Source organism: Pistacia vera, unplaced genomic scaffold (assembly GCF_008641045.1).
Source record: "Pistacia vera cultivar Batoury unplaced genomic scaffold, PisVer_v2 Contig290, whole genome shotgun sequence".
NCBI lineage: Eukaryota > Viridiplantae > Streptophyta > Magnoliopsida > Sapindales > Anacardiaceae > Pistacia > Pistacia vera.
In genome coordinates, this window is record NW_022196102.1 from 847,393 (window position 1) to 871,529 (window position 24,137).

The following is a 24,137-nucleotide window of genomic DNA, read 5'->3' on the forward strand; positions in this document are numbered from 1 at the left end:
ATATTATCAGTAATTCCGAACTCAGTTGTTCTTGTAAAAGATTTATTTTTTTCTTTTGTAAATTATTTCCTTGTAAAGTATTATTTCTGTTCGTTGTAATAGTCTTGCATTATCAAGTTCGCATAGACCTTTGTCAATAATGTAACGCAATCAGAATGTACTCATGTAGTAATAAAGCGAAAGCCAAATTGTAAAAGCAAATAGTTTCATTAATGCGAAGAGTACAGCAGCAAAAAAAAAAATGGTACAAACTTGTGAGCCCTGATCTAACTCCTAGAGGAACGACCTCATCACCTAAGGCTAGTCGACTGGGGATTCGGGAGCAGCACGCTTCATCATCCTGCCGCGCATGACCTGAGAGCTTCCTCAAATCCTGGGAGGTCGAACATATCAATATGCGATTTCTTCGACCGCAAGGCATAGATAGCCTCGATTGCCCATTCGCAGCCTTCTCCTCACCTCCGCTCCTGACTCTGCATCTCTTCGGTCAGGGAAGCAACTTTTCCCCAACTTGCTTGAAGTTCGGCCTCGAGAGCTTGCCTTTGCTTCTCAGAGCATCCCTCTCTTTGTTCTGCTCGCCATGCCCACAGAAGGTCGCTTTGAGCTCCTGGTCCTTTTCTCTGCTCTCCTTGGAGAGTCTGCTATGGTCTTTGAAGCTCTTATTTCCTCCCCATGCTTCTCGAGCTCGCTTTTTGGAAGTCCACCGTGTGAAGAGTCGCTCTCTTTTTCAGGTACCAGTTCGCCAACTTAGAGGCAGTTTCTTTTATTTCGGGGCTTCCACGCTTGCTTGAGCATTGCGTTCTCTTCTCTTCAGTGGACTCCCCCTTTGCAGTCCCAGCGAACCTTCTCTAGGGACAGTTGCATGGAAGTAAGGCCTGGAACAAAAAAATACAATTTAGTTTACAAAAGAAACTAAGGGAAGTCCTCGCCAAAGCAGTTCGTTTACCTTGCTTAAATGTGGAGCGATGTAGACATCGGTCCCAGTCGCTGGAGCCTACGGACTGCTCAATGTTTCCGAGAGTCCACACCAGCAAAGTGTAGACTATGTGCAGTTACTCCGGCAGTTTTCCCAACGAGTCTAGCACTGGAGTTCCTTTCTTCGCCCTTCTACAGGGGCCATGTCGCCCATTGGTTCCTTACTCGACCTCCCGTGACATCTAACGCAACCTCCCGGTTGATCCGCCTCGAATTCGGTCTCAGACTCTTCGACCTGAATTTGCCTTTTCTTCTTTGGTCTTGACCGTTGTCTTTAGCCTTGGCGAATAACGATGGCTGGGGCCTTCGCGGATCGATTGGTGCGTCCTCCAAAGGTGTGTTGCTGAGTTCTAGCAGGTCGCACAGGGGGCTCGATGTGGCACCTTCAGTTGGGGGATCAGAGGAGCCGCATCGGTCGCCTTGGCTCTCCTTACAGAAAAATTGATTTGCCTTCGTTGGCTGCTCTGCCTCCTTCGGAGGCATGGTCGCTGCATGCGAGCAAGTTAGTAAGTATTCATTGCACGACCGAAATCCCAGTTAGCAAGACTTACTCAATGGGCTCTAAAGACCGTTTGCGTTGAAGAAACTGTATTTTCCAATTCGCGGTCGTCACGAACTTCTTCGCGTCGCGACTAGCTCGGGCAGTAAGCTGAAAGATATATCCTATCCGATTGAAGAGCACGCCCTGTGGTCGTCTTTGTTACCTGCAAAAAAAAAACAGGTCGTTAAAAGAAAGCGCATTTCAAATTTAATGATGTTCGCCAAGGAAAGAGCCTACTCGAGTCCTGAAAGTGGCAATGGCCGTCATAACAAAGAAGAAAAACTTCGTTTCGTAGGCCCCCGTGTTGCTGGGTAGCTTTGTATCCCCTCGGCAATAGAAGTCGCCTGGACAAGTAATAGGAATCCTTGTCCTTCTCTTCTTCAAGTAATACGAGTAGCCGAGCTCCGTCGCGGTTAGCTCGCCTAGCCCTTCTCACGACATGCGATGTACATGGAACAACAATGACATACGCTTCGGGATGAGTTGCATCGGCGCTATCCCGAAGTGATCTAAGACGGACCTGACAAAAGGGTAGAGGGGATCAGCCCCCCACCCTTGTGATCCCCTCGTAGATTGTGGCCATCCCACTGGATGGGTATCGCAATGAGTGGGCCACGTCGAAAACTTCCACTCGATACCGTACTGTTTTACCACCTCTCGAGCTCTTCCCCAGTACCGAGTACCTCAGGGGTGATACTCGGAGCATCCTACGAGGACGAACCGGTTCCTTCCTCGATCTGGTCGTTAGGGGTCCATTCTGCTGGTTTGCAAAACGACAATAGGAGGGTCATTTAGCCATCGTACCTACTCCATACATGATGTGGAAGTAGCAAACTCCCTAAAACCCAGAGAAAACCCTAAAATGATTCAACCGCCTTTCATGGCTTAAACCCGACATGACATCTCGTCTCCGATGAGCTCCAGAAGACTAATGCCATTTACACCACGGAAATAGAAATAAAAGAAGAAAGATTCTTACCTCTCGGAGTACAAAAAGGCTTCTGCTTTGAATATCGGAAAAACGGGTTTGGAAGGCAAAGACTCCAAGCTTGCGAAAATCTCTTGCTTTTTGTGAAAAAGACGAGTGTGATGACATTGCCTGAGATCTGAGTTTTTTATAGCAAAGGGAACAGCGCTTGTTTTTCCCAAATTCAAGATGACTATGGCGGAAAGCTTTCTCACCATTGATCATGACCACATGTTGCAAATCAGTGAGAAAGAGTGAACGATTGAAGAAAATCAAATCTCATCTTTTCCTTTGAAAAACTCAAGCAACGCACTCTCCCCTTCTCTCATTAATTGCGCCCTAATCTGCATTTAATGCTCTGATAAGGGTTGTCGTTTCACATGTCACCCATTAATGTTCTGATAAAGTGGTACGTGTTAGCATACAACGCATTTATATCGCCTGGTTGGCACTTATCAGCACAGGTCACGTCGGTCAACGCAGAGACTGATTCATTAAGCACCTTTACCAAAAGCACAACGTAACGCCTGAAGAATTCAGGTCGCTCATCCTTTGCAACAATGGCCATGCAGGTCGTGTTCGCAAAGAGTGCTACCCCGACCTATTTTCAAGCGATCGAATCACCAGAATTTCCAGAAATCATCAATCGGGCATGACTTATAGTTTCCAGGGTTCATCCTCAAACCTTAAAAACTAGGAGACTTCTTATTGCTGAAAAATATAGGGCTGATGTAGGGTCCAGTCGGCGTGCAAAAGTCAGAACATGGGTACACCCGCACGCTTCTATCAAATATGGGTGCGCGCCAGACCAACCAAGCTGTGGTGTTCCACGAGTCAATCCCTCGCAAATCGGCAAATCACTCTAGCAGTGGGCAATGTGACATAAAGAAGATTTGCACGGATAATCCCACCAACTCACAGATCTAGTAATCTTAGCTCAATGCATCCCACTATAAATTGAGAGTTCTCTCTCATTCAAGGGATTCGCTCATTTTCTCTTGATTAGCTACTCTCTCTCTTATAATTATAGCATCACACTCGTTTGTACTATCACTTGAAGGTCAGTCAGCTCATGCGACTGACCTTTACATTAATAAAATAATAGTGTGTAGGATTTGCTTCTAGCTCCAACCACTTTAAAAACGCTTTTCCATTGCATTTATCCTTTTTCTTTATATTCACGTGTGTCTTCTGAGCCAGTCTCAGCGTTTCACACTGCATTTCGTTGGTCAAAAACACGCATCAACAATAATTGATTTGTTTTTTAGGGAATAAGAATTTTATTCCAATTACTGTATTTTCTCTCTTTCTTCTCTTAATTAATTCAAGTTCTGGAAGACATTAAGAATTCTCACAAACTTTTAAGTTTATGGCAATTTTTTTATTTTAATTTTCTGCTACACTTTGGAGAAGGAGAAACAGAGTGGGCTAAGTTCGGAAATGAGAGAAGAGAAGACGAAGTTTTGAGGGCTTTTCAAACAAACAGGGTTTAACTAATTCAACTAAAGTTTGGTTCCGATATTATTATTATTATTATATTTTATTTTAAATTTAGGATAATGCATGTCATTTATAGTGACCTAGGTACCACCTCAGCATTATTTCTCTTTCATCTAATAATCCACAATCATAATTAATTGGATTTAAATTAACATCACATGACATAATATTATTAAATTGTGTAAATAATATTATATTATCACTTTAACCCATGTTTTATTAGGCTTCAATTATCATTGTCCGTACAAAAGGATATATATATATATAGATATATATATCAAAAGATTCCACAATGTTATCAAACTTTTAATCCTATCGCCTTGTTCAAAGAAATCAAGGTAGAATTACTATTTTTCACACATGTATTCAAAGGTTCATATGTGCATTTTGATAATGGTTTTACTTTAATAAAGAAGAGACAGGTTGATTTAGTGTTCATCCTTCATCAGGAGAATCTCTAACCCACTGGTCCTACAACAGCAAATGGCCCGCCAACCTGAACCTGAGCAAACCAACCAGGGTGCTGAGGGAAGCCCCCAAGTCCAGAGGGACACCTCTTCCAAAATACATTCAGTTCTGCAAAACGCTGCAGGGGATATTCCATCAAGTTCACAACTTGACCTCGCCATTAGAAGCTACCTGGAGAGGTTTGACAGTACTCTCCAAACGGTCAACCGAAGGTTGGATCGTTTGGACCAAGGCGTGCCATCCAAATCAGCTGGGGCGGTGCAACCGCCAAAAACGCCTGCAGGTCACGCGAAAGCGCGGCAAAAAGAAATAGCCCGTTCCGCAAGCACTACAGCACGTAGACGAAAGGGTAAGCAAGTGGCAAAACGCGGGCCTACGGGCTCCAAAAGGCCGACGAACTAGGACCGCGTCCCAAGCAGAATACCGTCTCATTAAGACTTGGTGAAAGGACACAATCCGAGCTGTCCCATGCCACGTCGTAGGTACACCCTAGTAAAAGTGTTAGGCAGGGTGATTCTTATCATCGCCAGCAAAACGATTCTGATCATCACCGTGCGAAAGGGTCCCACACTTCGCGGGGCAGTTCTTACCATCGCGAAGGTCGTGAAAATACCCCGCACCATCCAGATCGTCACTGTGCGAGAGGGTCCCACACTTCGCAGGGCAGTTCTTACCACTGCGAAGGTCATGAAAATACCCCGCACCATTCATCGCTTTCACACGGCTCTAGCCAGCGTGTGTCAAGAGTGGCCGGAACCACCAACCGAGGCGAAAAGGAACCCGACCTTTGGATTTTCCTCTACTGTAATCGCGAGGGTCGAATTCGCATAGGTGAAAGTAATCCCCAAGTGGCTCCATTGCCACAAATTGAGAAGCTACAGCGAGCTCTAGACTGACTAAGAGCTCAGCAAAATGAGCAAGGACAGGTCACGTCTGCATCCCCCTTCTCTCCCGAAGTGCTAGCCGCTCCACTCCCACTGGGATTTAGGATGCTCGACATGCGGGCGTTCGATGGAAACTCTGATCCGCAGGATCATTTATATAAATTTAACGACCTGATGGAGCTTCACCAGTATTGGATCTAGCAAAATGCCGCTGTTTGGCAGTGACTTTAACCTCTTATGTCAAACGATGGTTCAGGTCACTCCCAGCAGGATCGATCAGTTCGTGGCCTCAAATAAGCCCGACGTTCCTAAGGCATTTTCAAGCAAACCAAAAGTTTTCGATGTCATTGAGCTACCTCAGCAATATAAGGCCAGAAAGGGATGAATCCCTCCAGTCCTACATCGACCGTTTTCACAAAGAACTCAACAAGGTGGCTTATACTCCCGAAGAGTCTGTCCGGACTCTCATCATAGCAGGAGTTCGTCCACAAACCGACTTGTAGAAAGAATTACAGGCTGAGGACAATGTTTCCCTCACTCAATTCTATAACCTTGCGGAGAAGTACCTCCGGATAGAAAATTCATTGGCGGCACTCTGCTGTCGCGACCCCAACGCTTCAGGCAGTATGTCTAGTGTAATAGCCACTACTACTCAAAAGCTTATAATGAAATACATATAAAATAACATAGAGAAATTGGGCCCAAAATTTTCTTTTATTAAATATATTTATATATTCTACAAACATATACATTTTTTACATAAAATGTATAACATATACAAAAGTCATCAAAAACATAAGGGACAGTGTAACCGCTCCTTCTCGAACGCCGACATCCATCCGACAGTGTCCTCACCTAGGTCCTGCAAAACATAGGAAAACAACGGGGTGAGCACTAAAATAATGCTCAGTAAGTAAATCCTCTACTCATGCTAGCCCCGTAACTCTCTCTCTCCCTAATTCTTTCCTTACAACTCCTCATTCAATTTCTCTTTGGGTATTTCTCTCTTTTTCTCTTTCTCTTTCTCTTAGAACTCTTTTCTATTACCTCTTTAGTAAGTCACGACCCTATCTTACCGGGGGCACGGCCGGGACTCGCTCCCACTCTACGTGACCTCTACTCATTCTAGCCGATCGGACTCGGTTATGCATGGATTCGGAACCCTTGGCCATGTGAGTCTATAACCTCTCTCTCTCTCGGGTACTTGGGTATAGCCCTCATCCGCATGCACTCTCACGGGCTACACCACTTCTCTATCTGATACTCATGCCGCTCTCTCAATGCGGCGTACATGCGGGAATACTCTACCCATTACTCACGGGTTCCCCATCGCACAACCTACTCTATTCTCTTTCTCTTAACTCTTAAAGTAGCTTATACTCAAATTCTCTACTAAATCTCAAGCTACTTCTCAAGTGTATAAACAAAGGTGTAGAGCTAGCTCATGCTCCCTAATGCACTAAAGAAATGCCAACTACAAGATTTCCTCAAAACCGTCATTCTGCACAGGTCACACTAAAATGGCCATAACTTGCGTTATACACCTCGGATTAATACGGTTTTGGTCTCGTTTTAAAGCTTAGAGACAGGGCTACAACTTTTGTGTTTTGGTCTCAGCCCAGTTCAAACCGTAAGATGTCCAAAAATTACTTAGAAAGTTACGGCAGTGACAGGGCAGATTTCTCCTAGTCATTTCATCAAGCAACTCATGTGCATATAAACACTCTACTAAAATTAATACTATACTTCATTCTCTAGCCATCCAAATTGGGGAAAAACTCCCTCTAACAACCATAATTCCCTGTCAAGAAAAGCACTCCCAAAAAGCTTCACACAACATCTCACAAACTTTATCTCAATTTCCATTCTCAATACACATTAAAACACTTCTCATACATGGAATCTATCCAACAACTACAAAAATAGCTACTCATCTCAATTCAATTTTCTCATTAATCATACTACATACTGATCATGCATACATCTCTACACAAAAAGCTTGTTTAAAACTCAAGTTGGTTGGATTTACTTACCTTGTGCAAAGATGACTTCTTTAGCACTTTTCCTTCCCTTTGTGGTCTTGTCTCCTCTCTACAACTCAAAACAACCACAAGGACAGCAACAACCTAATAAGACTTCACTATATTTATAAGAAAATTCACATCTAAAGCATGAATTCTTACCTTAGGATGCTTTAGATGAAATCTCTACTCAAAACCCCTCTTAAATCCCTTAGAAATCTTGGAAGATTGGATGGAGAAATTGAGAGAAAATGGGCAAATGGAAGAGGCGGTGGAATGAAGAAATAAAGGGTTTCTCTACACTTAACCCTTTTTAGTTCATATTATAAGCATCCTTTCCCATTTTGCCCTTGCTCTTCCTTGGAAATTCCATCTATATCCTTTGATTCTTTACAAATACACCCCCATCCAAACACAATCTCTACTAAATTTCCTTTCATTTTACTCCCCACTTTTCCTACTAATTAGGGGTAGAATGGTCATTGTGCCCCAAAAGAAGAATTCTCTAGAAAACTCAAGAAACTTTGTCTTAGGCTCGTCGCCGCGGCGAAGAACTTTACGTCGCCTCGGCGAAACAGGGCAGAACCTACCCGTGGGTGCAACTCCTCCTCCTCGCCGCGGCGAAGCTTCTTCTTCGCCCCAGCGAAGATTGGATTTCCAACTTCACCAAAACTCAACCAATTTCAAGGCAACAATTCAACCAACTCAACATACAAACTCAATTAAAGTTGAAACAATAAACTTTTAACTAATACAGCAAATCTTAAATACATACCTCAAGTGGGATGTTACATCTAGTCAGGGGGGAAGTAGAAGAGCTGATCACAGAGGGGCCGCTGACGATCAGCGAAAAGAAAAGAAACCTCGCTACGAGCCCAAAGAGTCCTATGCTCCTGTCCCTCGTTGCGATCGCGACAGAGATCAATATACACCTCTGAATGCATCTGTATCGGCTATTTTTGACAAATCCGAAGAAGCCAGCCTGCTCGGAGAGCTTGAGCCCATGAAAATTCCCACGTCAGCAAGAAATAATAAAAAGTACTATCACTTCCATTGGGATAACGGGGCTCTCAAACAGGCAATCGAAGAACTCATTCAGAAGGGGCATTTCAAGGAGTATATTTACGACTCTGCTCCTGCGCAGGAGAAAAGTCAAGGGGAACAAGGAAAGAAGCGTCGTGACCGCACAGGATATAGCAGTGTCACATGATCTTCGGCCCGCGAGGTGCCCAGGAAAGGTATGCTCACGCGGCTTACCACGACCCGATCAGTGTGATGAGCACGTCGCAGCGACCATAAAAGGTTCGCAAGAAAGAGCCGAGCCGAATGCTAAGAATTGGGAGCAATCTCAACTCGCTTCCGAGCTGATCAGTTTCCTCAAGGAAAATATTGATGTGTTCGCCTAGTCACATGCAGATATGATCGGGATCAGCCCAGATATCATCTGCCATGCGCTGAACATCGACAGCGAAGCCAAGCCAGTTCGCCAAAAAAGAAGAGCGATAGATCCGGAGCGATATGCCGCCTTAAAGCTAGAGGTGGATAACCTCTTCCGAAACAGGTCCGTCTAAGAGGCACTTTACCCGACCTGGGTTGCCAACCTGGTTCTGCTAAAGAAGCCCAATGGAAAGTAGCGAACCTGTGTCAACTTCAGCAACCTCAACAAAGTCTGCCCTAAAGATAGCTTCCTCTTGCCAAGAATCGACCAGCTAGTGGATGCCACATCGCGGCACGAACTGCTAAGTTTCATATACACGTACTTGGGATATAATCAAAGTCCGATGTACACACCGGACGAAGAGCATACGCCCTTTATTACAAATCGGGGACTTGTTTAATGAAGCCGACAACGAAGCGCTTATGAGAGCAAGTCTGGACCTTGTTGAAGAACATTGCAGCAAGGCTTCGCTAAGAATAGCAGCCTATCAGCAATGCGCAAAGAGGTTCTTCGATTCTAAGGTCAGACGAAGAGACTTCCAAGTCGGCGACCTTGTATTAAATGAAGTTTTTCTCGGTATTAGAGAACCAAGTACGGGAATGTTGGGATCGAACTGGGAAGGTCCATACCGCATGGACAAAGTAATAAGATCGGGGACTTATCATCTCAAAAGGCTGAACGATTCTAAAGTACCCTGAGCTTGGAGTGCTGAGCACCTCCGGTCATATTATCAGTAATTCCGAACTCAGTTTTCCTTGTAAAGATTATTTTTTTATCTTTGTAAATTATTTCCTTGTAAAGTATTATTCTGTTCGCTTGTAATAGTCTTCGCATGTTATCAAGTTCGCATAGACTTGTTCCAATACTGTAAGCAATCAGAATGTACTCATGTATAATAAAGCGAACAGAAATTGTAAAAGCAAAATGTATTTCATTAATGCGAAGAGTACAGCAGGCAAAATGGTACAACTGTTAGCCCTGATCTAACTCCTAGAGGAACGACCTCATCACCCTAAGGCTAGTCGACTGGGGATCTTCGGGCAGCAGCCGCTTCATCATCCTGCCGCGCCATGGACCTGAGAGCTTCCTGCTAATCCTCCGGGAGGTCGAACATATCAATATGCGGATTCTTCGACCGCAAGGCATAGATAGACTCGATTGCCCATTCGGCAGCCTTCTCCTCGACCTCCGCTACCTGACTCTGCATCTCTTCGGTCAGGGAAGCAACTTTTCCCCAACTTGCTTGAAGTTCGGCCTCGAGAGCTTGCCTTTGCTTCTCGGAGGCATCCCTCTCTTGTTCTGCTCGCCATGCCCACAGAAAGGTCGCTTTGAGCTCCTGGTCCTTTTCTCTGACCTCCTTGGAGAGTCTGGCTATGGTCCTTTGAAGCTCCTTTATTTCCTCCCCATGCTTCTCGAGCTCTGCTTTTTGGAAGTCCACCGTGTGAAGAGTCGCGTCTCTTTTGTTCAGGTACCAGTTCGCCAACTTAGAGGACAGGTTTCTTTCTATTTCGGTGGCTTCCACGCTTCGCTTGAGCATTGCGTTCTCTTCCTTCAGTGCGACCTCCCCCTTTGCAGCTCCCAGCCGAACCTTCTCTAGGGACAGTTGCATGGAAAGTAGGGCTTGCGAACAAGAAAAAATAACAAGTTAGTTTATCAAAAGAAACTAAGGGAAGTCCTCGCCAAAGGCAGTTCGTTTACCTTGCTTAAATGTTGGAGCGATGTAGACATCAGGTCCAAGTCGCTGGAGCCTACGGACTGCTCGAATGTTTCCGAGAGTCCACACTCCAGCAAAGTGTAGACTATCGGCTGCAGGTACTCCGACAGGTTTTCCAACGAGTCTAGCACTGGAGTTCCTTTCTTCGTACCTTCTACAGGGGCCGTGTCGCCTGTTGGTTCCTTACTCGACCTCCACGTGACATCTAACTGCAACCTCCCAGGTTGATCACCCTCGAATTCGGTCTCAGACTCTTCGACCTGAATTTGCCTTTTCTTCTTTGGTCGTTGAGCTGTTGTCTTTAGCCTTAGGCGAATAACCGATGGCTAAGGGGCCTTCGCGGATCGGATTGGTGCGTCCTCCAAAGGTTGTTGCTGAGTTCTAGCAGGTCGCACAGGGGGGCTCGATGTGGCACCTTCAGTTGGGGGATCAGTAGGAACCGCATCGGTCGCCTTGGCTCTCCTTGACCAAGAAAAATTGATTTGCCTTCGTTGCGGCTGCTCTGACTCCTTCGGAGGCATGGTCGCTGCATGCGAGCATAGTTAGTAAGTAATTCATTGCACGACCAGAAAAGATCCAGTTAGCAAGACTTACTCAATGGGGGCTCTAAAGACGCGTTTGCGTTGAAGAAACCGTATTTTCACAGATTCACGGTCGTCACGAACTTCTTCGCGTCGCGACTAGCCTCGGGCAGTAAGCTGAAAGATATAATCCTATCCGATCGAAGAGCAGCCCTAAGTCGGTCGTCTTGTTAACTGCAAAAAAAAAGACAGGTCGTTAGAAAGAAAGCACATTTCAAATTTAATGAGTTCGCCAAGGGAAAAGAGCCTACTCGGTTCCTGAAAGTGGCAATGGCCGTCATAACGAAAGAAGAAAAACTTCGTTTCGTAGGCCCCCGTGTTGCTATGGTAGCTGTGTATCCCCTCGGCAATAGAAGGTCGCCTGGACAAGTAATAGGAATCCTTGTCCTTACTCTTCTTCAAGTAATACGAGTAGCCGAGCTCCGTCGCGGTTAGCTCGCCTAGCCCGTTCTCACGACATGCGATGTACATGGTAACAACAATGACATACGCGTTCGGGATGAGTTGCATCGGCGCTATCCTGAAGTGATCTAAGACCGACCTGACAAAAGGGTAGAAGGGGATCAGCCCCCCACCCTTGATGATCTCCTCGGAGATTGTGGCCATCCCACTGGATGGGTATCGCAATGAGTGGGCCACGTCATGGAAAACTTCCACGTCGATACCGTACTGTTTTACCACCCTCTCGAGCTCTTCCCCGGTATGTACCGAGTAGACCTCAGGGGTGATACTCGGAGCATCCTACGAGGACGAACCGGTTCCTTCCTCGGATCTGGTCGTTGAGGGGTCCATTCTGCTGGTTTGCAAAAGCGACAAGTAGGAGGGTCATTTAGCCATCATACGCTACTCCATACGATGATGTGGAAGGTAGCAAACTCCCTAAAACCCAGAGAAAACCCTAACAGAATGATTCAAACCGCCTTTCATGGCTTAAACCCGACATGAACATCTCGTCTCCGATGAGCTGCCAGAAGACTAATGCCATTTACCAACCACGGGAATAAGAAAATAAAAGCAGAGAAAGATTCTTACCTCTCGGAGTACAAAAAAGGCTTCTGCTTTGAATATCGGAAAAACGCTGGTTTGGAAGGCAAAGACTCCAAGCTTGCGAAAATCTCTTGCTTTTTGTGAAAAAGACGAGTGTGATGACATTGCCTGAGATCTGAGTTTTTTATAGCAAAGGGAACAGCGCTTGGTTTTCCCAAATTCAAGACGACGTATGGGCGGAAAGCTTTCTCACCATTGATCACGACCACATGTTGCAAATCAGTGAGAAAGAGTGAACGATTGAAGAAAATCAAATCTTCATCTTTTCCGTTGAAAAACTCAAGCAACGGCACTCTCTCCTTCTCAGCATTAATTGCGCCCTAATCTGCATTTAATGCTCTGATAAGGGTTGTCGTTTCAGCATGTCACCCATTTAATGTTCTGATAAAGTGGTACCGTGTTAGCATACAACGCATTTAATGCGCCTGGTTGGCACTTATCACGCACAGGTCACGTCTGTCAACGCAGAGACTGATTCATTAAATGCACCTGTACCAAAAGCACAACAGGTAACGCCTGAAGAATTCAGGTCGCTCATCCTTTGCAAGCAATGGCCATGCGAGGTCGTGTTCGCAAAGAGTGCTACCCCGACCTATTTTCAAGCAGGTCTGAATCACCAGAATTTCCAGAAATCATCCAATCGTGGCATGACTTATAGTTTCCAGGGTTCGATCCTCAAACCTTAAAAACTAGGAGACTTCTGTTATGCCTGAAAAATATAGGGCTGATGTAGGGTCCAGTCGGCGTGCAAAAGTCAGAACATGGGTACACCCGCAGCTGCTTCTATCAGAATAGTGGGTGCGCGCCAGACCAACCAGAAGCTGTGGTGATTCCACGAGTCTAATCCCTACGTCAAATCGCGCAAATCACTCTAGAAGGTGGGCAATGTGACATAAAGAAGGATTTGCACGGATAATCCCACCAACTCACAGATCTAGTAATCATTAGCTCAATGCATCCCACTATAAATTGAGAGTTCCTCTCTCATTCAAGGGATTCGCTCATTTTGCTCTTGATTAGCTACTCTCTCTCTATAATTTATAGCATTCACTCGTTTGTACTATCACTTGAAGGTCAGTCAGCTCATGCGACGTGACCTTTATCATTAATAAAATAATAGTGGACGTAGGATTTGCTTTCTTAGCATCCGAACCACTTTAAAAACGCTTTTCTCATTGCATTTATCCTTTTTTCTTTATATTCACGTGTGTCTTCTGAGCCAGTTCAGCGTTTCATACGTGCATTTCGTTAGTGTCAAAATCACGCATCAACAATAATTGATTTGTTTTTTGAGGGAATAAGAATTTTTATTCCAATTACTGTATTTTAGTCTCTTTCTTCTTCTTAATTAATTCAAGTTCTGGAAGACATTAAGAATTCTCACAAACTTTTAAGTTTATGGCAAATTTTTTTATTTTAATTTTCTGCTACACTTTGGAGAAGGAGAAACAGAGTGGGCTAAGTTCGGAAAATGAGAGAATGAGAAGACGAAGGGGTTTGAGGGCTTTTCAAAACAAACAGGGTTTAACTAATTCAACTAAAGTTTGGGGTTCCGATAATTATTATTATTATTATTATTATTATTTTTAAATTTAGGATAATGCATGTCAATTTATAGTGACCTGAGGTACCACCTCAGCATTATTTTCTCTTTCAGTCTAATAATCCACAATCATAATTAATTGGATTTAAATTAAACATCACATGACATAATATTATTAAAAATTTGTGTAAATAATATTATATTATCAACTTTAACCCATGTTTTATTAGGCTTCAATTATCATTGTCCGTACAAAAGGATATATATATATATATATAAACAAAAGATTCCACAATGTTATCAAACTTTTAATCCTATCGCCTTGTTCAAAGAAATCAAGGTAGAATTACATATTTTTCACACATGTATTCAAAAGGTTCATATGTGCATTTTGATAATGGTTTTACTTTATAAAAGAAGAGACACCAGCTTTAGAGAACTTCGGGAAGCGAGACCTCCCACTACCCTAATTTACTTAGATTTTTTTTTTTTTTTTTTTTTTTTTTTTTTTTTTAATGATTGGTGTGTTCGGACCCGTTTACATGCATTTCAATTAATTTCCTAGGATATTAGAACTACCGGTCGGACAAAAATTCCAGTGGTCACTCCTATTAAGGGCTACAAGAACTCAATCTTGAAAGACCATGTAAACTTAAATCCTCTTTTACTTTTTTACCATCAGATCACCCAGTGATAGTTTATTTTACTTAGATTGAATAGAGGAATACTTTTCAAGTCGTTAGTAACATTCATTAATAATTTGAAGTGCTCTTATATTTTTTTTTTGTTTTATTACATTTGATGATAATTGACAAAAATGTAATTAAAGAGGTACTTAGAGTTTTTTTTTTTTTTTCTTTTAAAAAAAGAGACTTGATAAGTATTATTTTTAGAAAACACCTTTTGAATAAGCTGACAAATTATCATTTAACGTACATGTGTTTCTTAACTTCACATATGTAATTTTATAAAGCTCTACTTTTAGCTGAGAGCACTCCACATAAAAGGACTTTCTGGAGGAGTTCATATCTTTATTTTTCTCATGAAAGCAAAGAGTATGGGTACCAAATCTAGCACTTACACCTGGTAAAACGGACGGGATGGGTCAGGTATGGATCGGGCCCAACGGTTACAGGTCTAAAACAAGTCGGTTCTAAATGGGTCCAAAGTATTTGACCCGGATCTCACCTTATGCAGGTACAAGTGTACCCACGATATACCCGTACTGTTTACTCCAATTTTCGATTTCAGAGAAAAAAAAATTTCTCTGAAATCACTGTAGCGTGGTCCACATTAGCTTGGCCGTGGTGCACGTTAGCAAACACGGTACACGATAAGCAGGCGGGAGGCGCACGTTAGCATGTGCTGCCACCGACGTTTTGGCCATTTTTTCACCCAAAACCACCACTATCATCTTCCCTTCATCTCCCACATCATAACCGACCTCTCCCCGTCCCAAAACACCCTTTGATCGTCGGAAAATGACCACTTTTCTTTCTTGTGATTCCCATTTTTACGGCCAATTTCCGGTCGATTTCCCCATTAGAAATTCACCCTACCACCACACAAGAATCCCCGTCATCCCCTCATCAAACCCGACCCTCCAGTTGGCTTTCCTTACTTCGTGTTTGCCGTCCATCGGTCATTTTAGGGCTGCCCACCACTTCTTTGTGCTTTTCCCCAACCAATTTATCTTATGGAATATTCCTAAACTCCCAAGATAAACCCTAATGACAACAAACCCCCAATAGTTTGTAATTACCTTAATGCCCATCCCAACCCAATTCCAGCAGGTCATCGTCCCCACATCCCACCTCCATCGCACACCAAGCTTATCACCGTAACACCTCCATTGCAAAACATGCTTTTCTAATAAGCACCTTCAGATTGAGATTGAAGTGTTAGGTGTCTTTTTACCAAAAGCTTGACTAGTTAAGGAAATTGTACTTCTGATTGGTGATAAAGGAATGAATTGATGCAAGGAAGAAAGTAACTGAAATAGAGTAGAAATTAAGCAAAGTAAAGTAAAAGAGTTTTGGTGATTAAGGTAATCCGAAATCCGAATGCACATTTTTCCCCACTTAGGCATTAGACATTTAGGTCTTTTTTTTTTTTTTTTTTTTTTTCCACGAGCACTCACAGGTATAGCCGGTCCACCCGCAAAAAAGGATCGGTATGGGTACAGGTAGAAAAAAAGGGTCCATATAGAACTATACCCTATATTTTTTTCACGGGTATTGGTCCACTTGTGGGTATAGACCCGTTTTGTTAGGTCTACTAGCACTACATTATATTTATAATTTAAGGGAAAGCTCATTACTTTATCAATTCTATTTTTTATTTTTTATTTTTTATTTTTGTTACAGATAAGCTATCTAGCTTGGCATAATTACTTTATGGCTTTGGAGTATGGGAAAAAGCACAATTCAATCCACTCATTCATAGTGGAAAATTTTAAACATTTTTCATAACAAAAAAACCGTTTGCTTTATATACCTTCCTCCACCTTAAATTATTTGTTCATTCAAAAAGTACTTCTTTGACACTATTTTAATATGCAACACATCATTCTTGTTCCATTCTTAATTTTAAAGAAGGACACTAACAATTGATTATGAATCTATTATAGTCCAATCTTTTTTTAGAGAAAAGTTGAATGGATTTATTTATGTGTTTGTTCAACAATTTTTTAACTATTAGATTGATGACTTTAATATAATAATGTAAAATTAAATCAAATATATTTAAATTGATATGACCTAACCTTATTAAATTTTTAAATATATTTAGCTTATGATCCAATTTTTTGCACTATTTTTTTACAAACTCTAGTGCTACTTAATATATTAAAAGTAGAATTTTTAATTATGAGTGGATGTGGCTTCACATCACTCATTATTTACTTCCTTTTTATCATCTTGAAGGAAGAGAATGGGTGTGAGTGTGAGTTCTTTAACGGGTTTTTAATTAAATCAGAAAATCATGAACATTGAAGCAAAAAAAAAAAAAAAAAAAGAGAGACTAGGAAAATACAGAAGTTCCATAGAAGTATACATAAACAAAGGCTTAATTTTAAAAACATTACTTTGGGAGGTAGAATATGAATAAATCGAAAATAAACCCTTTTTTTAATTATTTTAAAAATTGCGTTTTCGTAATTTGTATTAAAATTAATTGGTTGTTGACCGTATTACCATAACCCTAATATTAATACAAGAAATATAGTAATATAACCCTAAGGGGTTGGCTGACGATCAAAGAGGTTTGTTCTCTTCCTTGAGTTCCTATGTTTAAACCTTTGGATCATCTATCACAATAACATTGTAGCTTATTTGGTCTTTTGGATCTGTAACGTGTTCAATTATATATATATATCCGACATGCATTTGTACCAAAACAAATAAAAACTAATTCTTGTTAAGAATATGGTTGTTAAGAGGTAGTAAATAACAAAGAAAAAGCCAAGTCCAAGATAGGTAGCAAATCAATTCTTAGTTGCATAGTTTTGTTTCCTTTTGTGTGGTGACTTCTTTGAAGAAATAATTTTTTTTGAAGATTCTCATTCTTCTACATGAGTTTTACAAGTCCACTCGTCTGCATGCCAAAATGCCATTGACCCCCCAAGTCAAGAGCTCAAGCAACCAGATCTAGTCAAATTATATATGCTGTGTTCAGATGGGAAAAACATAAAAATCACCAAAGACCAAGCTCTTACTGGATATGAAATGAAACAAGTGGCCATCGGTTCTGCTTGGACCATTTTGACTATTTGGATCAATATATAACTTAATCTAGTAATGTTTAATGTCAAATTGATGAAATTAATTAATTACCAGTTTATATATAGTTAAACAAAAATGATAAATAAAGCGAAACATGATGTCATGATATACGTTATGCAAAGCACTTTATTGTCTATAAATTGCTTTCACTCTCTCTTTTGGTTTATGAATTATTGATGAAGAACATGACAACTTCAATAATGAGCACTCTACTTCTTGCGTCTCTTCTTGCCTTCCTTGCCATTTCGGCAGAAGCAAGAACCTTATCAGGTTATTTACATGCATCTATGCATTATGAGCAAACTTCTGTAATTAATTAAAGGTTAATTAAGCTTTTAGTATATTTGGTAGAAAATTCAGTTTTGTTATGCAACAACTTTATATTTTTAAAGGAATACAAAGGCATGCATAGAAGCAACTGTTTATACTTGTTTCAGCAACTCTTTTTGCTTTTTACTTAATATTAAAAAAGCTGCTATATATAGTTTCTTACTCTCTTCTCCCGTTTTGCTTTTCTCTGTGTATAGCTACGAGTTTAATAATTATCTTGAATAAGATATCAATTCCAATGACAGTTTTATTGGATATCTTACAATTGGAATCCCTCTTTTTTCCGATGTCATTCAGTTTCTCTATTACTGCTAACCTCAGTTAGATTCAAGTATGATTCAATATCAGTTTCTCTTCAGATCGAGGAAAAAGCTTTAGAGATCTTTTTCCCTTTTGGAAAATACAAGAGCAAAACAATCAACCTATTGATATTGGAAATTGATTATCAAGCATTTTAAATGTCTGAGTAACTTGCTTATCTAATCTTTCTCTTTTCCTATACAGATTGGCAAAACAAAATCTCCATGATTACTGACTATGGAAGGCATTCAAGATCACCACCACCACCTCCAAAGTCATCACCCTCACCCCATCAACTGACAACCAGTTACGGAAAGACCCTGCTGTCGCCTCCACCGCCACCGAATCCATCATCATCACTAGACCAACTGACAGAAACTGGAGTTCCTTGCATTGCAGGAAGTACTCCATGCAAAAGGGTCATCACAATGGTAACTGATTATGGAAAGAGGCCGACACCAAGTGCCCCTCCAACTCCGAAGCCATCACCATCGGAGCATCAAGCGAGTGTCGAGCAATTGTTACATAAAATATCTTCTCAGAATTGTTATGCAGCTTCATCTTGACTCAAGAGTGATTCAGTGGTTGTGATAATAGGGTTGTGCATGAGGCCATTTGTGTAACAGTAGCTAGTTAAGTTTGACGGTAAGAGTCGATAAGAATGGGATTCATATAAATCTTGAAAAATTTATTTGACTCTGAACGGTATTGTATAATTAATGTTATATATCTAAATATTTTTTATCATTCTAATAAAATTAATGTTATATACATTTGTTTAATTTTTCGTCTAATTATTTTTTACGGAAATTTGGAATTTAAAATGGATAGATATATGGAAAGATTAAAACATATGAATTCATAATCCATATTTTCTGTGGATCTCATTAAGTGAAATCAGTTAAAGGTTTATTATTGTTGGTTAACATTTATAAAAAATAAAAAATAAAATTTTTATATATCTTTTAATAATAAACATGCGATGTTACCACCGCATAAGAGAAGTAGTTTGTGTAATTAATTTCAAGAGTTAACGCCATGTTCCTACCCAAAAAATGGTCCATTGACAAATTCATACCCACCCACTTTTTAAATACCCTTTTAGTACCCAAAGCACAATTTTTTTAGTAATTTTTGTTGTGGTGAAGGGTAAAATAGTCAAAAATTCATTATTAGTGAGGGCATAATGGTCAACAAACATTTGGCCTATGGAGAAGAGAAAAGAAAAGGGAAAGTGCACCTTAGTAAGAGATGGCGCACGTTAGCAATGTCGGAGCCTACGGTTTTTGCCGTTTTCCAACAAATCCCAGCGTCCAAAATCACTTCCGAGACCACCCATAAAATCCTCATCACCTCCTCTACAAAGCCCAAGCCTCCATTTGCCATCATCACTCACCATTTCCCCACCACTACCTCCATTCACATGGCCGACTCTTTAAGCTAGATTTTCGGTCGTATTCGATGTCAGAAATCCACCCTAAAACTCACCTCCTCCTCCATCCACTTCCCCGAGCCTCTCTCACCCTTAATCCATTTACCCTGAGCCTAGTGCACTTGCCAATCACCAGAAATCGCCGCCTGAGTTTTTGCATGATTTCCCATCTTTTCGGCCTTGTTTTCAACTTATTCAATCACCCAAAATGCCCCTTGCCACCACTGTTCGACTCCCCACCCTCTGCTCTTCAAAACCCACCCTTCCGTGCTCGCCATTTTCCNAAAAAAAAAAAAAAAAAGAGAAAAGAAAAAGAGAAACCTTACCTTCTGGGGGGCGTGACCGAGGACGGTTCTTGTTTCAGATATTGGAAAGATGCCAATCGGAAAAGAAGAACTTTCGGTTTGTAAAGATTTTTTGCTCGAGGCAAAAGGAATTTTGGTGGCATCATCTAAAAAATTTGGGCTTTTATATGGACTATGAACCGACGGTTACCACCTCTCGGAATCGAAACGACGCCTTTCTCTCTCTCCGCATTAAATGCTCCCCACGCCGCATTTAATATTGTGATAAGGGTTGTCGTTTCGAGTGTGTCGTGCAATTAATGCTCTGTCAAAACAACGCGTCAACACACAGCGCATTTAATGCGCCTGGTAGACGCTTAACACGCGCGGAACGCCTATCAGCGTAGAAACGACTTCATTGAATCTCCAACCCTAAGGCATGGTAAGGAACGCCCGATGAAATCAGGTCGCTTAGGTGACGGTTGTCAGGTCGTTTGGGTGAGGTTTGTGCGGGGTCGCGTTCACAAAAGGCCCTATCCCAAGCTTCTTCCATTCAGGTCGAAATTATCAGAACCTCCAATCGCGGCATGACTTAGTTTCTAAGGTTCGATCCTCAAACCTTAAAAACTAGGGGACTTCTGTTATGCTTGGGAAATCAAGGGCTGACATGGGAAATCAAGGGCTGACATGGGAAATCACGTGATGGAGTGTGACCTGCTTCCGTCAGAACGGTAAGCGCACGTCAGGCTTGCCAAACGCTGCAGAGCTCCCACGTGTCCATTTCCCTCATCCAAATTGCATGAAATCAGCTTGGAAAGTGGGCAATGTGACGTGAGGCCGGATTTTGCCCTAACATTCACACCAACCCATGGATTTAATGATGATTATTTACACTCATCTCACTATAAAAAGAAGAAGACCCCTTCATTGAGGGGATTCGGCCAATTTATACTTTGAACTAGCTTTCTCTCTCTCTTTTGTACCTTTGTATTTACTTTTCCCTAATCATTCGTAAGTCAGTCCGCTGTTGCGACCGGACCCACAATACTAATACAATTATCAGTGGACGTAGGACTTGCTACCTTAGCATCCGAACCACTTTAGAACGCTCTCATTATTGCATTTGTTCTTCACGCTATTAATACCCACGTGTGTCTCTTGGCCAATCAACGTTACGCACGTGTCGATTAGTTGGTGTCAAAATCACACATCAACAAATTTGAAATTTAATTTGCATCTTAAATTGGAGGAATCCAAGAAGTATTGTATTATAATAAAATGTTAAAATTTGAAATATTTATAGTAAATGTTAATATTCCTACATCATGACATCTCCATTATATATATATCATTGTGGCAAATCTTAATATTATCCTTTGGAACTTACTCATCAATTGTGTGGTATATAATTCTTCTTTTCAAGCAACATAAATTCAAAAAATTAATGATTTTGGAGATAATTTATAACTATTAAATGATTTTTATTTTTACTATCAAACGAATTTGGGAGAAAATGCGGTGTAGTAGAATTTATCTTTGGCTGGCCTGATTATTCAAATTTAATTAATAGAAGATGAAGAATGCGCCTAATCAATGAGAAATTTACTTACTTGACCTTTTTCAAAAAATCAAATTAAAAAATAATCGATTTTTTAATAACTTTTTAAGTAAAATCTCTATAAGATTTGGACACTTTTACCCTTGTCTTCCATTTTTAATCACATTGATACAATTGTTTCCATGAAAAATGAAAAAAAAAAAATTGATTTAAGATTGAAATGTAGAATATTATAGTTTTTTGGTTGAATTTTTTTTAAGAGAATATGGTTTTGAAATATTGGAATCGAGCGAGTTGAGTTTCTGCAATTTTTGAAAATCAAATTTTTTGATTCAAAGTACTGGCGCTTTTTTTTTTACCCCTAAATATGAATTATTTCACTTAAATTAACTACAATACATATGAAAATAATATACACCCTTAAACATATACAAATAATACCAAAAAAAAAAAAAATTAAAAACATTAATGAAAGGAGAGAGAAAGAAGTGAATTGAGGGAGAAGGGTAAAATTATTCAAAACGTACATTTGAGAAACAAACTGTTTTTTTAATTTTACTTTTAAAATAGGGTCGTATAAGTATTATTTCTCAATATAAAGTTATTTATTTAGAAGAAAAGTATGATGTGATTATTTATACGGTTTTAAAACATGTAAGGTATCTAACATCGAAACACCAAATGTATCCTTTTTCTTATATGTTAAGGCAAAATTAATAATGAAAATCCAACCAAAACTATAATATAAAATTTCAAACATCATAGATAATATCTAATATTACACCAATATAAGCATAGAGCATAAGAAAATCATAATAAATTTATATATGGAGATATAATTTTACACCAGTATGTAGGAATAGTATTTGCTTCAAAGATAGATAATTTACTATGTATTAATTCAATAACCAAAATCAACTTTATCTTTGAATTGAAATTCTAACAAAAGAAAAAGCGAAACAAGGTTCTCTACTGTGTGATACCAAAATATTTTAAGTAAATTATGATAATGAACCATGATTGATATTATAAGAAATTTAAATCAATTTTATAAGCAAGCAAAATTTCTATAGAGATTGTCTAAGTCTTACACTATAAAGTAAATCATGCATGTTTTTCATTTTTATTATTATTATTATTATTGCTAATTATTTTCTTTAACATCATGCCTTCCATATCATGTTCTTTCAAATAAATAATTAGCAACACACATATTTAGCATTGTTCAAAATTTTATCTAAAACATATTTCAAATTTTGAAGATCCAAATTAAAATAGAGTAATGTGATGGAGGGACATTGCCTCGCCAGCGGACAAGCCCATTTTCGTAACTCCAAGCCGCCAAAGCAAGTCCACTATATAACAGTTGCCACCCAGTCTCCCAAAGATGTCATCACTCAACAAATAACTATTTCATCGAGAAATCAGAAAAAAAGAAAAAGAAAAATGTCCACTCAACAATTGATCACAGAAAACAAACAAGGAGTTGAGATCCACCGTGGCGCCGCCCTTTACAAGCAAAAGTGTCATGAACTTCTCGACGACTTAGCCCAAGAATATAATTAGCCTACTGACTTCGGGTCTAGACATGATGTTCTATCAGTTTGTTAACAAACCTTATCAATTAATGAATAATTTGTGAAATTTAACATAAGAGTAGTTTGTGTAATTAAATTTCAAATTAAGTTCAATTTGAAATTTAACATAGTTTTGTTTGTTCATTTTATAAGTTGTCTTAAGTTTCTGTTTTAACAAAAGAAAGAAGTTATTGATTTCAAAGACAAACCGTTCCGAGCTTATCAATCTTCTAAACTAGATGAAAGAAAATAATCATTAGTCAAACTTCAAGTAAAAAGCATTGCGGAAAGAACTAAAAGAAATCTAAGATTATTCCGATTTATTGAATAATGAAGCGAATAGAATCAATATCAATAAACTATATTATAAAAACTTGACATGTAATAGTAATGTTATTGTTCAGGAAAAATTATGCCTTTGGTATATACTGCACTAATAATTCTATCAAAAAAACCTATGCACTGATAAAACTATCAATTTTCGAAACAAGTCTTTCAAATTAATACTTGATCTCAATTCTGAAATTAATAAGAGGGCTTGCATTAGCTATCAACAGTATTCCCTTTTTTTGGTAAAAGTTATATTCATCCCATTTTGAAAAACTCACTAGAAAGAGATATAAATTTGAAAATACATTAAAAAGGATAAAACATTGTTAGTTAACATTAAATTTAACAAAAGAAATTGAAAAAATAAATTAATTTTTAGAAGGAATTAATTTTTAAAAGAAATTACTTGAAAATAACTCCCTTGAGTTTTAATATTAGCAGAGCGATCTTCTACCCATTCAAGCCCAAAACGCATGATGAAATTCGAGTCATGCTGAGCCCGACATAGCCCAATATATATAAACCTTACAACTTCACTCTGAAATTCCGAAAAGGCGAAAACACAAAAATGGCGAAACCTTTAACCACTGAAATTCCTTCTTCTTCTTCTTCTTCTTCATCCCATTCGGTGTCTCCTCTACAAACATTTTTAGTCCACCTGATTTGTGGAGTAGGCTTAGGCACCGGTTTCTGCGTGGCCCACAACGTCTATTCCATCAATCTCATCTCTCATTCTTCGGACACTTTCCGTCTGATCTGGGTACTGTACATTTGTTTTCTTTCACTTTTTGTCACCAAATTTACAATCTTGTTTACTCATTAATTTTGTTTCAACACTGTAATTTAGGTTATCGAGAGCCCAATT

The 24,137-nt window shown here is 39.9% G+C and overlaps 1 protein-coding gene across 1 annotated transcript; it reads left to right on the forward strand.

The window, feature by feature from the left end:
- Positions 1-17,644: 17,644 nt before the first annotated feature.
- LOC116134649 (hydroxyproline-rich systemin-like) lies at positions 17,645-18,791 on the forward strand. The gene is made up of 2 exons (XM_031420320.1): positions 17,645-17,731; positions 18,296-18,791. Exons 1-2 carry the CDS (start codon positions 17,647-17,649, stop codon positions 18,655-18,657), a joined length of 447 nt encoding a protein of 148 aa, XP_031276180.1. The 5' UTR covers positions 17,645-17,646; the 3' UTR covers positions 18,658-18,791.
- The last annotated feature ends 5,346 nt before the right edge of the window (positions 18,792-24,137 follow it).

What these genes read in the sequence shown, in the direction of transcription:
- LOC116134649 (XM_031420320.1), top strand. Translation starts at nt 17,647, where the DNA reads ATGACAACTTCAATAATGAGCACTCTACTTCTTGCGTCTCTTCTTGCC. An exon ending in AGAAGCAAGAACCTTATCAG is followed by an intron (nt 17,732 to 18,295) that starts GTTATTTACATG and finishes TTTCCTATACAG; the next exon opens with ATTGGCAAAACAAAATCTCC.